Below are 15,348 nucleotides of genomic sequence, written 5' to 3'. Positions count from 1 at the left end.
GGGCATCACACTGTCATATTAGAGTCACGTTAAACCCACATCAAGAATATCAAGGCTCAGACATTATTTTATCTCATAACTTTATTGATCTTTAGTTACACATTATATTTTAACTTTATTGTACTTCTATACCCCATAGATGGCGTCATATTATTAATGAATTGATAACTAGTAATTCTTATGCAACTATATCTGCTTTTAAATATTGAATAGTTAAGGATAGTGAATTTGTTATTGTTACACACACACACACACACACACACGGGCTGACATAATGGGAATCAATGGCCACAAATGATGTCCAAACAGTCGTGTGGCCCCAAATCTCATGATCATTGTATCCCTCCTGTAGGTTTAGGAGGATTACACATATAAACATAAAACTTTCTAAACAGATTTCTAATGTCAGTTCTCCACACACTCTATATATCTTATTATCACACCCGGATTTATTTGAGAACACATCATGGTCATTATCCTCAGTGCTGGGGTTAGTTTTCTCAATCATCGCTACAGCATCCCGTTCTAATAATAGTTCTAAGTTTATAGTTATTATTTATAGCATCAGGACGGTCATGTGGGGTCATTCATTAGTCAAATACAGTACACCCAAAGACAGGCTGAGTGTGGGATGCCTGGTGGCCTACATAACGTCACACCTCGAGCTGGACACTGGCTGACCTTCCATATATTAGTATACTTTTACATGATTACTCGTCCAGGTAGGATTATACACACAGCGAACAACACACTTTCGTGGCCTTACACAGCTATTCAGGCTTATACAGTTGTGGTAGCATCTACACGACGTGGCTCGGTAACGTACTGGGTAGAGTGTGTGTGTGTGGGTGTGTTGTGTGGGTAGAGTGGGTGTGTGTGTGTGTGTGTGTGTGTGTGTGTGTGTGTATTTTCATGACTAGGGAGTAAGATTGTTGTGTGTGTTTGCCTTACATTGCAGTTGTCAGATGTGTTATACAAGCACTGTGGCAGGAAGTGTATTCATGTAGTGTTTATTGTAGAGTTGAGATGACTTGTTAATACATCCCGGAGGCACCTTAACCACGCTGACTTCAGATTTTAAACTGTTTTGGTAATTACTGAGTACGTTGCACCTCAGCCTTCTTGTCTTTCCTGATAAAATATTTACACCCGCGGTCCCCCACCTCTGACCCAGCACTCTTTCCTGTGTACATTATAAACTAATTCACGTATCCTGTGACGTATGGCTGTGTTGAAGATTTATTTGTCTTTGTTTTGTTATCTTGGGTTAAGGAGGAAATTTGAGATAAGCTTTGCCGACCAAGATTACATTAATCTCTTTTAGATAATTCCCTGTTAAGTTTCCTGTCAACATGCTTAGCGTGTTTGTTGTTCAAGCGGGATCGAGGGAGGAGTGACCCGCTGAAGGCACGCGGAGGAAACCCCCTGACTGTAGAAAAACGCGTCGAGTTTTTCATTTAATGATCTTGGAGACGTTTCGGCCGTAACTCTGATCCTTACTGTTATCATGAAAATATTTAACATTTTTGGTTTTAAATGATACAAAGAGTCATCAAAGTTATGGAGTGAGCGACAGGAGTTTTTTTTTTTTTTTACAGGACCTTGACGTTATATTAGATGAAGGTCACAGTTTTGAGTTGTTCAAGGCGTGTCCTCACACCGAGCTGAGACACAGTAGCACCTCTTCGCATTATGGTCGTATGAAGCAGCTGACGTAAACATAATTAACTACCTCCAGACTTTTGACATTATAGAAAGACTGGACAAGCACCGTATAGATCAGTATTTCTTGTACGACTTGACCTCTGAATATATGTTGTAAAGTCGCTAGCCCGCAACTTCCGCAAGTAAAGTCACTAACCTGTAAGTAAAGCCGCAAGTCCGCAACCTACAGCTTTCGTCCAAAATATTACTAAGTAAATTAAGTACTAAGTAGATACCACTGGGAGACTGTGCACAGAGGCGTGTTTTGTGTGGGTGGTGGTGTGTGATAAACGTCAAGGTGACAGCCCTAACGTCAAAGTTCAAAACATTGTCTGGAATATGAATCTTATATCAGTACAAGTAGTTGAACAAGACTCCACAAGAATCTCTCCTCAATAGACAAAGTTCTCATGTCTCTGTCAAAAGTCAAGGTCACTGTTTGAGGTGAAAGGTCAAAATATTGTCCAAATCATAACTCATATCAAGACCAACACTAATAATCTTAGTATTTATAATCACGAGAGACAGTAACGTGTCCACAAAGTCTCACGGGTTTAGGTCAATGGAAGGACATAACATTTCAGGCATAATTTTGTGTTTTTTCTTTTAACTTTCGATTTTTCAGAATATGCGATTATGTGGAAGACCTTTCTCATTATAGACACATCGTTTTTCAGGTGTTTTTAGGCTAACTTTTTTTAATCTATTATCCATTGGTAAAACCCGTTTCTCTGCGACGAACAGTTCTTTAGGAAAACACGATTTTTGGGAGAAGACTGGTATAACTGATGCACACACGCGCTTATTGTCTGGGTGTTACGGTTCGATGGTTCTGAATGCAGTTACGGCTCTTTGACAGTTACACACACACACACACATTTCTAATCTTTGTTTGTTTCTTATGGGAAAGAGGAAGAAAAACATTGACGCATAGAGAGATGGAACAGGGGTCATCTTTTTGCTGTTACTCGGCTCAAACAAACACACTAACAATAAGTGTATCATTGTTATTTCATCCCTGTGACGTCCTCTTGCCCGTGACGCTAGGTTTAGGTACGAGGGTTAACCACTTATTAAACTGGTCCTTAACTGACGACTGAATAATGTTACAAGAACCGATTTGGAAGGATAAGTTAGAGAATGTGTTATCACTAAGTGTTTTATTGGGTCATTTAGTTCTCAGTAAAACAGTAACAGAAACTGACCACACCACCCAGAGGCGTGTCTCGAGATGAGTTTTTGGATGGTGCTAAAAAACTTCATCCGGACACAATGGATTTGAAGATGAGTCGAAGAAAGGCAGGGTTTTCTTTGACCTCAAACCGGAAGTGAGAGTTCAAGCTGACGTATAAATGTGAATGTCGCCGTCGAACAATTACAGTCGTTGCTGAAAGTTTGGGAATGTGTGTGAGGCCCGTTCATACATTATTCGCGGATTCCCTTACTGAACGGTTGCAGCTCTTTAGGTTCCACCAGAAAAACTTCAATACACGGCGGTGCTGTGTACGTGATGCATATCATCTTTTATGACTACTGCGTATCCGGGGAAATACATTCTTACCAAAAACTATTACAGTATTGCCTGGGGCTGAAATGCCAGCTGTATTGAAAACACTAAGAAACAACTCTCAGAGTTCATTGACGGTGGACGGATCTCCACCAGCCGTGTTTGTCCAGAGTTATCGGGTAGTGGTGGTGGTCAGTACACCGAACCCTACTAAATTGGCTCCCTGTGACTCTCCTTTATTTCCTAAAACTAAAATAATTGCTTCGAGGTCGTCAGTTTGACTCCAACAAACACCTTCACAACACCTTGATGGGTATCTCAGCACAGTACCACAGAACGGTCCTGCTCAGTGTTTCAAGGCTCGGTGATGTGGTGAAACCGAGGCAATGACACAATAGAATAGTACATGGCGGGCTGTAAATAAAGTATTAACCTGTCACTTAACTTTTCTATCTACACATTGTCATATTACACTTATCGTCCCTATCCAGGTCATGTCGGTGTGTGTGATAGGTGTGATTTAATAATTATTTTAGATTTCGACCATCAGTCTTGCCCTTGTTTGACCTGGTGGTGGGGAGGGTCAGACAGGCTGGAGGGGTGTTCTCAGAAAAGGTGGTGCGGGGTGCCTGGTAGATCCTGGTACTCGGCTCTGGTGATGCTGCTGAAATTTAACTTGGTCTTTATTCCCACCAAAACAAACGTACATATATCAGAGTACATTTAAATACACATGTGGCCACATTTACAATAAAGGAAAATGAATTACAGTGATTGTTTGGATAGTATGATAAGAACAGCGTTTGTAAGTCATTGTTATTGACATTTGTTGGTGCCAGTTGATTATGACAAGAATGGTTGTTATTATTCTTCGCCGCTTACCATCGCTACGTTATGCAGTCACCTCCTGGTGTAGAAATCTGGAATTAATGCCAAGATAATCATTAACCTTGGCCAATGACGAGTACACACACAGTGAAGGTGGGTAGGGCATGGCAGCAGTGAAGGGTGACCAAGCAACTCTGTGTGTGTTCGCTCCACCAGCCGTGATGTGCGTGTTTGGCTGAAACTCTTACCACTTGTGTCATGCCATCAGGTTGATCTTGAGAAAGAAATGCACAGCTGAAAGTAAGAAAAAATGAGATGCTAAAGAGAGAGAGAGAGAGAGAGAGAGAGAGAGAGAGATATCTCCTAACCAAACATTCCAATATTCATAGATTTCCAGAGTTTACAGAGTCATTAATAGTCAAGCCTGAAAGTTATATATATATATATATATATAATATATATATATATATATATATATATATATATATATATATATATATATATATATATATATATATATATATATATATATATATATATATATACAGTATAATTTTTTATTTGTTTTTATTTAAGTAAATGAGTGATGGAGGTGTCTTAAGATAACTAATTAATAAGGACATTTTGGTCCCAGAATGGAAGTGTTAGAAAAATGTCATAAAAAAGATCGGTTGTAACCCAAGATAGTTGTGAGTGATCGAGTGGTGTGTAAAGAGTGTTAGGTTTCAGATGACAAGTTATATCTTTCTTTCTTTTTCTTTCTTTCTCTCTTCTCTCACTTTCTGTTTCTCTGTTTCACACACCCACACACACACACACACACACACACACACACACACACACACACACACACACACACACACACACACACACTCACTTTAGACTCAGGGAGTTCCTCAGGCTATTGTCAGCTAAAAACAGTGAAGTGAACGTCCATGAAAATGAATAAGTTAGCAGATGGTTGTTTCTTGCCAGTGTTGGAGGGAACCTAACCTAACCTAACCTATCAACTCAAGAGCTTCGAGTATAATTGAAATATCTTTTTTTAAATTACAAATATACTAAAATGTTATGAAAAGATTAATTTTACTTTTTTCATATAATCAGTCAATTAGTGATAGACATATAAACAACAATTATGATTTACACTTGATTCATAATGGACGCAATCCTCTCTTGATTCACTAGTACTTGCTTCATAATGGTTGGAATCCTGGAATCCTCCCGTGATTCACTAGTACCTGCTTCATAAGGGTTGGAATCCTCTCTTGATTCACTAGTACTTGCTTCATAAGGGTTGGAATCCTCTCTTGATTCACTAGTACTTGCTTCATAAGGGTTGGAATCCTCTCTTGATTCACTAGTACTTGCTTCATAAGGGTTGGAATCCTCTCTTGATTCACTAGTACTTGCTTCATAAGGGTTGGAATCCTTTGCTAGAACGCATTGGTGATTTCACATTCCCGCCTCATGTTTTGCCTTAGGTTCATAAAGTCTGGGAATCAACTGGTTGAAACTGGTCTCGTATCTGGTTACAGCTGGTCTCGTATCTGGTTACAGCTGGTCTCGTGTCTGGTTACAGCTGGTCTCGTGTCTGGTTACAGCTGGTCTCGTGTCTGGTTACAGCTGGTCTCGTATCTGGTTACAGCTGGTCTCGTATCTGGTTACAGCTGTAGGCCGACACAATTACCGTACGTATCAAGTGAATATATTGCACCGAATAAAAATTGGTTGGCTGGTGTAGCGTGGTGATCACCTGGAGGGGCTGGCGTGTGGTCGGGCCTACGTGGAGTTCCCTAGAGCCACACGCTTGGTCTCTCTATATTTAGCTTTCTCCCTCCCTCTTTGTAACATATCTTCCTCCACAAGTCAACGTGTCCCTTACGTTTTACAACCACAAAAGAATCACCATACACCATATTTTTCAGGGTAACGTTGTGTGATTCACGAACTCGAACACTTGGTCCCCGTCGTTATGAAGTGGTGGAGGAAGCTGTGAGTGTCATATTTACTGGTGTACACTGTTACCCCTCGTTGTTTAGTCTTTATTCCGGACATTGCATAGCAAACGGCGCTCGATAATTGCAAGACACTGCCATACTCGGCGCAGTGGGAAAAACTTTCATAAGTTTAACGAAGATAAGTAAACGTTTTCTAGACCTTTATAATGAATGAGAAGTTTATATCATTTATTAATCATCACTTCAATGCTGCATATTATTTATAAGGGATAAAAGGTGCATCAGGATGGTGTGTTTGGGCACCACTGACAGAATGCCTCGTCCGACACAGTTCGACCCTGCATGTGAGCGTCACTATGTACAGGCTTGACTAAGTCGACTCAGTGTTTATCAAACTGCGGGAGTGCGCAGACGTACTGTGGTGTGTGTGTGTTATGTGTGTGAACCGAGGCGCTCTTTATTGTTCTTTAGTTACTTGTGGCCACTATTTCTTATATGAGCTGTCGTTGTTTGGGTAGACAGTTTATCATGCAGCGATTGTACTCTTTGTGTGAAAACTTTAGAGTGCCACGGGGCATTAGTGATGACATAACATTTCTATAGTTATGGTCTCTTGTAACTAATGTGTCATACCTGCTACACCTTGTGATTGCTTCCATCGAGTAATGTTTATACCAGCACCACGCTAACGAGTGCAGATTTACCTTGTATATTGATTATGCAGTTTAAGGTTAAATTATCTAGATACGAAATACAGACGTAAAAAATGGCAACCCAATGTTAGTTAGCCTTGAGGAAATACTAAAACATTGTCTAGCTTTCAGTTAGTGTGTAATTGAACAGTGTTGCACAATATCAGACCTTTTCATGACTTAACATATAAAATATACTATTGTGCAGAGTTTGAGAAAGTTGAGTGTTTGTAGTGGTGAGGAGGAGTGGACAGCTCGGGTAACTAACATATCTTGTCACAAGTTAAAGCGTAGTAGTGAAGAGTTTGTATTCATTTCTCTACTGGTTATATTACCGGTAGAGTTATTTTGTAGTGTTGTTGGTGACGGGTGTAAAGTTCACTTCTACCCCGACACCGGAACTCCCAGTGTAGAAAATATCATAGGCACATTGTATTGAAACCTGAATTGTTTAGTACATTTTAACGTTTAAATCTGTTATCACCATTGTAACCTACATAGAATAATACATAAAGTTCAACTGCAATGCCCTATAAACCAGTCCACTAACCCACTTTCTTGATTTGGTTATACGTGAACATATCCCTTTAAGATACCACTTTGATATTTTCGATCACCAGAAGATTAGCCCCAAACTTATGTCACCTTAAGATTAATCACCCTAACACTAACTTAACCCAGGTAGCGTTACGTTAGGTTATGGTAACTTACACCTCAACAACTGCCCCACACCTTAACGAGATAGAGCCTCAGGTGACCAACATAAGGTGCCATTATGGACCTTATGCCTTATGCCAATTTGTGGTCTTCGTGTAACATTAGTATTTTAATATGAACATTTGTGTCATTTTGAATATTTGTTTACATGTAATAGTGTACTGTAATTTTTATAGTATTAGTTTGAGTGTATTAATTACTATAAGTTATATATAAGATGTAAATATAATACAGATGAGGTGGGTGACGTATATCTGTACCTCACCGCACCTTACCTCACCTCACCGCCCCTTACTTCACCTCACCGCTCCTTACTTTACCTCACCGCTCCTTACTTCACCTCACCGCTCCTTACTTTACCGCTCCTTACCTTACCTCACCGCTCCTTACCTTACCTTACCGCTCCTCACCTCACCTCACCGGCCGGCGCTCCAAACATGACGTCATAAAAATGTTTTCCTACAATGTCGAGTTTTGTTAAATTTTTCTCTTCTCGTTAAGATATATAAATATTTTTCTCGAAGCAATATGAATGTCATTGTTTCCTTGGTCCTATATAATATCTGGTAGAATACGTTAGAAGCTAGAGATTAAGTATTTGCCGCACTGTTTCTGTTGTAAATACATTCATTGTCATTCTTAGAAAACGTCATTTATTGTTAGAGTGAATGTTTGAATGTGTGTGTGCGCTGACAACTCTTTGTGTGTATACAAATGTGCATCAATGCTTCCGTGTATACATTTATGTGTGTTTGTACGGGAGAAAGACTTGATCACCTGCCAGACCAAACGGAAAGTTCTGAGTGTTGTTAAGTGTTTCACAAGGTCACGAACCAACCAAGGAGCTTCAGTGTTGACTCCATGACTCAACCTTTCTCGTCTCTCATCCACTTCTTCACTTGTGTTCTGCGTTTATATTGAAATTTCTCCTGTCATTCATCCCTTTCGATTTTCCTTTACATTATTATCTTCACTTTTTACCTTATTTCAGTCATATCAACCGGTTGTGGGTGTCATCCATCCTCTTTACTCCAGCCACATCTAATATCCGCTAGACTAGAGGACTTGGTAAAGAAACATGGGAGTACAATATTAACCCAAATATTTCCCTGATATATGAGATAAACACAGCAAATACATTCCAAGGTTCAAGCTGTCATGGTAGGTAGTTATTCACAGCTTATCTCAATCATTCTCTGATATAAATTACTCACTTAAGGGTAATATTAAGGTGTAATGACCAGTGGGTATCTCCCCCCACCCTCCATCAATGGTGTTAGGATGATGAGGCAGTATTTCAGATTTAGGACACGTTCTGCTCTAGTATCTTGTTGGTTAGGTTAATTATAGGATTGTTATATATCAGCTCCAATTGACATAAAACTAACCTAACCTCTGATTGTAAGGTTTCCGTGTGAGGGAGTCTAAACTTTGAGTAATAATTTCAGCCAGTGGTGTTGTCTGACCGTGTGAGTGGGTGAGTCAAGTAGAAAGAATAAAAGTAATTGTATTGAAAAGTCAGATTAGGAGTTAAAACACAGAATATCATGAATGAAAACTATGCCTTCAGATAGTAGACTTTGCAAACCCCTAAAATTTCATAGTTCATTTGAATCTGAAATCGGGAAGGCAGATTTAATAAGAAGGATTACGGATGAGGTCGTTTCTGTAACTGTTTTAACCCCTTCATTACGAGGACGCTAATTTTAATATTTTATTTTATTAACACCAGACTATTTTATTTAGCTCACAGGGGAGATCATACACAAGGGATAAACCTCTCATTAATTATCTACCATTTTATATCCCTATAACAAATGCCTTTATAAACAAAAAAATTCATTTCTTTGTATTGTTTTGGCAGATGACACAACACCCGCCAGATTTGATAGTAACCTCGTTCATATTTTCGTCCCTTACATAAACTCTCATTATCACAGATTAGATACAGGTTATATCCCGCTCTCGTCCCTGTCTCCTATATCTCGTGTCATTGAGTTGCGATTTCTCTCCCACCTCCTCTCGATCTTTCTGTCTTGGGGAAATTTTCAAATACAGAAACCGTCTCAGTTATATACTCACGATCTCTAGCATTTCTTTCTCTGGGGTTATCGTTCATCATGTCACCAGGATAGTCCCTTCTCCTGTTCTTTGATCTAATAAACATATCAGAGAATGAATCCTTGGCCCGTTCATGCCACGGGTTCCTTACTGCAGCTCCGACTTTCATCTCATATATCTTATACTCTCAGATCTTCCATACCACCCCGATCTCTCTCTCTCTCTCTCTCTCTCTCTCTCTCTCTCTCTCTCTCTCTTCGCCATTTTATTCTTGTTTTTAATACCACCGTTTTATCATCTCTTGTTCTCTCAGTTGTTCACATTTTCTTGTTCTTACCTGCTTGAAGGTGTGTGTGTGTGTGTGTGTGTGTGTGTGTGTGTGTGTGTGTGTGTGTGTGTGTCCTCCCGTTCACATATCTTGGGATGTATATATAATTGTGAAAGATGGTTGTAGGAAAATTCTCACCACGTATGACTTCTGACATCATCACTACTGACAGACGTTTACTCCACCTAAGTCGTGTTCTTGGAAAAATTAACATCATTTCCCTACCGAATACTTATCTAAGTTGTATAAACAGAATTTTTCAGATAAATCATAACTGGATTTGTGGCGTAGAAATAACGACAATTTTCAACATTTTCGAAAAGATTGTAGGTGTGCATCCAGGGGTGACGATGTATGATAATACTAAAAACAAGGATAAAAAAGACTGGGATGTTTCTGTATGGAGATTAGCTTCTAAAAATGTTAATTGGTTTCAGGTAAATAAAAAAAAACCACGATTAGTCCCCTCCCCCCCCACGCCCCAAAGTCACTCCTGTGGGATATGATTCTTGCTATGGCTCCTCTGACTCCTAACTGGGCCTCTCGTCTCACTTGGAATCCATGAGAGGGTCTGATGGTCTAACTGGTTACAACTGGTGGAGTTAGCTGGTCACATGTCTTGGTTACAGGACTGCATACTTACCAGCATTTGGGAGACACTAGGTAGCTAGGTCACCCCTCTTACAGGAGATAATCTAAGGGGGGGGGGGGTTTGGATGGGTCAGTGTGAAGATAAGACATTGAAAAGTTTGTCTTAGAGAATTAATGCATCGCAACTGTCGATTTTATTTAAAGTATTTATAAGGGAAATGTCCTATTTTGATGAGTCACTGATCTGTAGGTTAGGTTAGACCAATTTACCGACCTATCAATGACCCGTCGAAATATTGAGCCTTAATTTGTTTATAAAAGATTCTAGTAACATAACTTAGACTGCTATAAAACGAGAAACCCGGGAGTGACAATGATGTTTGTCTTACCGAGGATATCAATTTTCAGCTTGGAATGCAGGAAAAAAATGCAGAAGGGAAGAGCTTAGGGGGTGTTTTGATTAGTGATGTGATATTAATTTTCTAAACACAACTGGCATAGAAGGTCATGAAGTGAATCGCCTGCTTGTTGATTCCAAAAGTGTTGGAGTACACACACACAGTCATAAAGTGTGTTCCTGGAAATACTTATACAGACTTGTTCCACCTGCAGAAAGAAAGTAATAAAACATTTTTGTTGTGTAAACATAGTTATTGATATACTGTACTGTGTGCAGTGTTTCAGGTTAAGGTATCTATGTGGGGATTCCTCCCTTGTTACGAGTATTTTCATAATGTTATTGAGTGATGGGTGGGCCAGAGGCTGCTGTATTTTCTGAAGGTGAAAATGTGTCCCATAAACCTGACGGCCCGTATAAAGCAGTGTGGGTACAGCACATTGCAGTACACGAAAAGCCATTGTGACCGACCACAACTGTAAAGTTAGGTGCCTAATTTACTACTGGGTGAACTGGGGGTGCCCTGGGTGTGAGTCAGGGATCTTAGGATAGGAGGCTAGTTATGTATCTCGGCCACCACACCTCTCCATTTTCTAAATAAAAAATGTTTCGCTTGGAAGCCGGTGGTTACCTGCTGGTGGTGGTGGTGTTAGGCACCTGGAGCTAAGCGATAATTCTCCTTTTTAACACCGAACTGCTGTAGTGAACCAGAGATGTCGTGTGAATATCATACATAGTGTATTGTATTGTCTAGGACTCACCAAGAAAATCTTTAGAGGTGATAAGGTTGTGTGTGTTGAGGGATGATGCTCGTGGTGGTCACGTGACAAGACACGTTTATCACCTGGAAGAAGTAAAGGACTGGTGCTCGCCTGTGTTGTGGAGTGTGGTGTACCGTACAGGAGGTGGCACCTTGGACTGAGACACCCAACGTAAGCAAGTGAGAATGACAGAAATGGCAAACGGTGAAGAATTACGCCTTCAGCAGCTGGTGAACGGCGACCTGCCTCTCATGGAGGTCACGCCTACCGTCACCATCGAGCCCAACAATATTCCGAAGTACATTGCTAAAAGATCCAGTAAGTGGCACCTTGTCTAGTGTTCTCTCTCATTCTTGCTTTTTGCTTCTTTCATCACCTTCCATGTTTGCCACTTATGTTTATTTTTCCACTTGTGTCTGTTAGTATCTCTGCGCCAACTTTTCCTACATCATTTATACACAGCCTAGTTGTTACCCTACTTACCAAGTCTCTCCACCACTATTTCTAAAAACATCACCGTCAACATTTAGCTTGTGCAAACACGGCACCTCCCATTGTGGCAAACGAGCGGGTGTTAGAGGCGATTGTTATGTTGGTTCCAGAGTTGGTGGTTCAGCAGTAACGTACCTAACTCTCACTTTTAATGTCCTGGGTTCAATCCCCGGCCTGGGTCAGATGTGAGAAGGGTGTTATTCTCTGGGTACTGCGGATTCTTCTTGTACTAACGTAGGGCAATGAAGGTCGATTTAACGTATAGACCAACCACCCGGCTGATATTGGTGATAGGATAAATTATTTAAATTAAGGGAGGTTGTTTTCCCCCTCCCATTCTCCCCCATAAGTATCGCGTCTACCTGATTTTGATGCCCTACCCACATGCCGGTGGCCCGTTAGGAGACGTTGGCTGCATCTTGAGGACACATTGTACTTAAAGTTAGACAATCGCACTCGGAGGGGGCCAGCGTTTTAAAGTCAAATAAGCTCGTTATGACCAGTTGTGCCCCCCAAACTGGACGTGTTACATCATTGTTCTCCTTCCCTAACCAGGGCGAGGGCAGTGTAATCGTTCTGTAACCTCTTTGTCAGTCCACACAGAAAGTTAAGGCTGTCTGCAGAGTTTGGTAGAAGTACTGGTAGTGGTCAGCATGATGGAACACAGTCGGGGATCAAGAGTAAGCAGTGTAGTGCAGTGTTCCATTCATCATATATGAATTGTTTAACCAGATTTACTGTTATTATTACTGAAACTTTTTATGAATAAATTATAAACACATTGTCTCAGATATTAAAGCTGGTCAAATACTTATTTGTCAAGTCTGAAGCAGATGATGTCCTCACTTCTCTTCCTATATAACATTCCCTCATCTGTATTCTTCAGCACTATTGCCACTGTTTTGCTACTGTCGGGGAGCTGCCGCAGGGAGTCTTAGGTCACAGTATGTCACCACTTGCTTGTACCTGATAATATAGATGTGCTTCTTGTCTAATTAACCCATTGAGTTGTATTTGACAGCGTGCTTTATATAATGGGTTGAGGGATAAGGTGGCCACTTTTTCTAACCCATGACATTTTTAATATAAGGACAACTTAATCTACACCAATTAACTAAGCTTGCATATTATTGAAAACAAATCACAAAAATAGATTATTGTCTTATCACTACACCCTAACAAGTTATCTACGGTGGCCGAGGTCAGTTACATAATCCTGGAAGTGACATGATCAGTTGTTTGTTTTCCCTAAGTCTTTGCCGTGTTGGTCATGTGAGTTTTACCCGGGAAATTTAGTTTATCGTTTGGCATATTGCTTGACCATTTAGTTTATAGTTTGACATATTGCTTGACCATTTAGTTTATAGTTTGACACGTTGCTTGACCATTTAGTTTATAGTGTGACATATTGCTTGGCCATTTAGTTTATAGTTTGACACGTTGCTTGACCATTTAGTTTATAGTGTGACATATTGCTTGGCCATTTAGTTTATAGTTTGAAACGTTGCTTGACCATTTAGTTTATACTTTGAAACGTTGCTTGACCATTTAGTTTATAGTTTGACGTATTTAGCGTTGCTTGACCATTTAGTTTATAGTGTGACATATTGCTTGGCCATTTAGTTTATAGTTTGACACGTTGCTTGACCATTTAGTTTATAGTTTGACGTATTGCTTGACCATTTAGTTTATAGTTTGACATATTGCTTGACCATTTAGTTTATAGTTTGACACGTTGCTTGACCATTTAGTTTATAGTTTGACATATTGCTTGACCATTTAGTTTATAGTTTGACGTTGCTTGACCATTTAGTTTATAGTTTGACGTTGCTTGACCATTTAGTTTATAGTTTGAAACGTTGCTTGGCCATTTAGTTTATAGTTTGAAACGTTGCTTGGCCATTTAGTTTATAGTTTGAAACGTTGCTTGGCCATTTTTAATACGTTGCCTGACCATTTAGTTTATAGTTTGAAACGTTGCTTGGCCATTTAGTTTATAGTTTGAAACGTTGCTTGGCCATTTAGTTTATAGTTTGAAACGTTGCTTGGCCATTTAGTTAATAGTTTGACACGTTGCTTGGCCATTTAGTTTATAGTTTGAAACGTTGCTTGGCCATTTAGTTAAAAGTTTGAAACGTTGCTTGGCCATTTAGTTTATAGTTTGAAACGTTGCTTGGCCATTTAGTTTATAGTTTGAAACGTTGCTTGGCCATTTAGTTTATAGTTTGAAACGTTGCTTGGCCATTTAGTTTATAGTTTGACACGTTGCCTGACCATTTAGTTTATAGTTTGAAACGTTGCTTGGCCATTTAATTTAGAGTTTAATACGTTGCTTGGCCATTTAGTTTATAGTTTGAAACGTTGCTTGGCCATTTAATTTAGAGCTTAATACGTTGCTTGGCCATTTAGTTAAAAGTTTGACACGTTGCTTGGCCATTTAATTTAGAGCTTAATACGTTGCTTGGCCATTTAGTTAAAAGTTTGACACGTTGCTTGGCCATTTAGTTTATAGTTTGACATATTGCTTGGCCATTTAGTTTATTAAGTTGTACAGTATATAACTTTATAATCTATTGAGTGACGTAAAAAGACAACAACTGTGAAACGCAGAAGGAGTTAACAGTAAGTCTTATACATTGTGCCAATTATAAGGAGTTAATTTGGGCGACTTTTAATTGAGATATTTACCCACCTTGTTAAGCATTGTTTGTTTTTAGTCTTTTAAGTCTTTATATTAGTTCGGCGACATATGACCTAAGCTGTTGCATCGCCTGGGATGTAATTATCACAATCAATCAATCAACCAATCAACCTAACCCAACCTAACCACCCAAGTAGAGGTGGCTGTTGCAAAATAGAAGTAAACGAGACTGGGAGAACAGAACCTGAACGTGATACACAACATATCTGCCTGAAGTTTACCAATCAGAAGTAGCAAGATTCACCTGATGAATGACTATAATGGTGTTGCGTGTTGTCCCCATCAGGTATTTCTCATTATCCATCTACCTCGTGTTGTCTTAATCTAGATACTTTGGGTCACTGAACTACTTATCTTTTGTTGCCATGTATTTCTAAGAATCTTTTATTCTTATTAAACTTCGAGGATTTCAATATATAAGACAAAGAAGCTTGAGGAACTTTAAAACTTCTCTGCTGTACTAAACCTTTCTTTGTGAGTAATCTGGGGAGCTTATTTTTCATTGCGTAACCCAACCTAATCCATCCCATCTCATCTCAAATCATCCCATCCCATCCCAACCCAAAAATGTTTTTACTTATCCTATTTGTAAGTAACCCTTGGAACTT

At 39.5% G+C, this 15,348-nt stretch overlaps 1 protein-coding gene across 6 annotated transcripts in view; it reads left to right on the top strand.

The window, feature by feature from the left end:
• Window positions 1-15,348, top strand: part of LOC121861070 (inward rectifier potassium channel 2-like) — a 93,217-nt gene that overhangs the window by 56,489 nt on the left and 21,380 nt on the right. Inside the window, exons 1-2 of one of the 6 annotated variants that reach the window (XM_042358606.1) lie at window positions 6,374-6,421; window positions 11,563-11,865. The exons of 3 other annotated variants lie outside the window; for them this stretch is intronic. In XM_042358606.1, the coding sequence (XP_042214540.1) occupies window positions 11,733-11,865 (133 nt within the window). In that variant the 5' untranslated portion in view covers window positions 6,374-6,421; window positions 11,563-11,732. Of the gene's footprint in view, window positions 1-6,373; window positions 6,437-9,892; window positions 11,866-15,348 lie in introns of those variants that run through there. 2 more of the 6 variants (XM_042358607.1, XM_042358608.1) reach the window with 2 other exon arrangements.

The sequence above is a fragment of the Homarus americanus genome, unplaced genomic scaffold (genome assembly GCF_018991925.1).
Source record: "Homarus americanus isolate GMGI-L3 unplaced genomic scaffold, GMGI_Hamer_2.0 scaffold52806, whole genome shotgun sequence".
Taxonomy (NCBI): Eukaryota; Metazoa; Arthropoda; class Malacostraca; order Decapoda; family Nephropidae; genus Homarus; species Homarus americanus.
The sequence above is the reverse complement of the archived record's forward strand: the minus strand, read 5'-3'. Positions and strand labels throughout refer to the sequence as shown.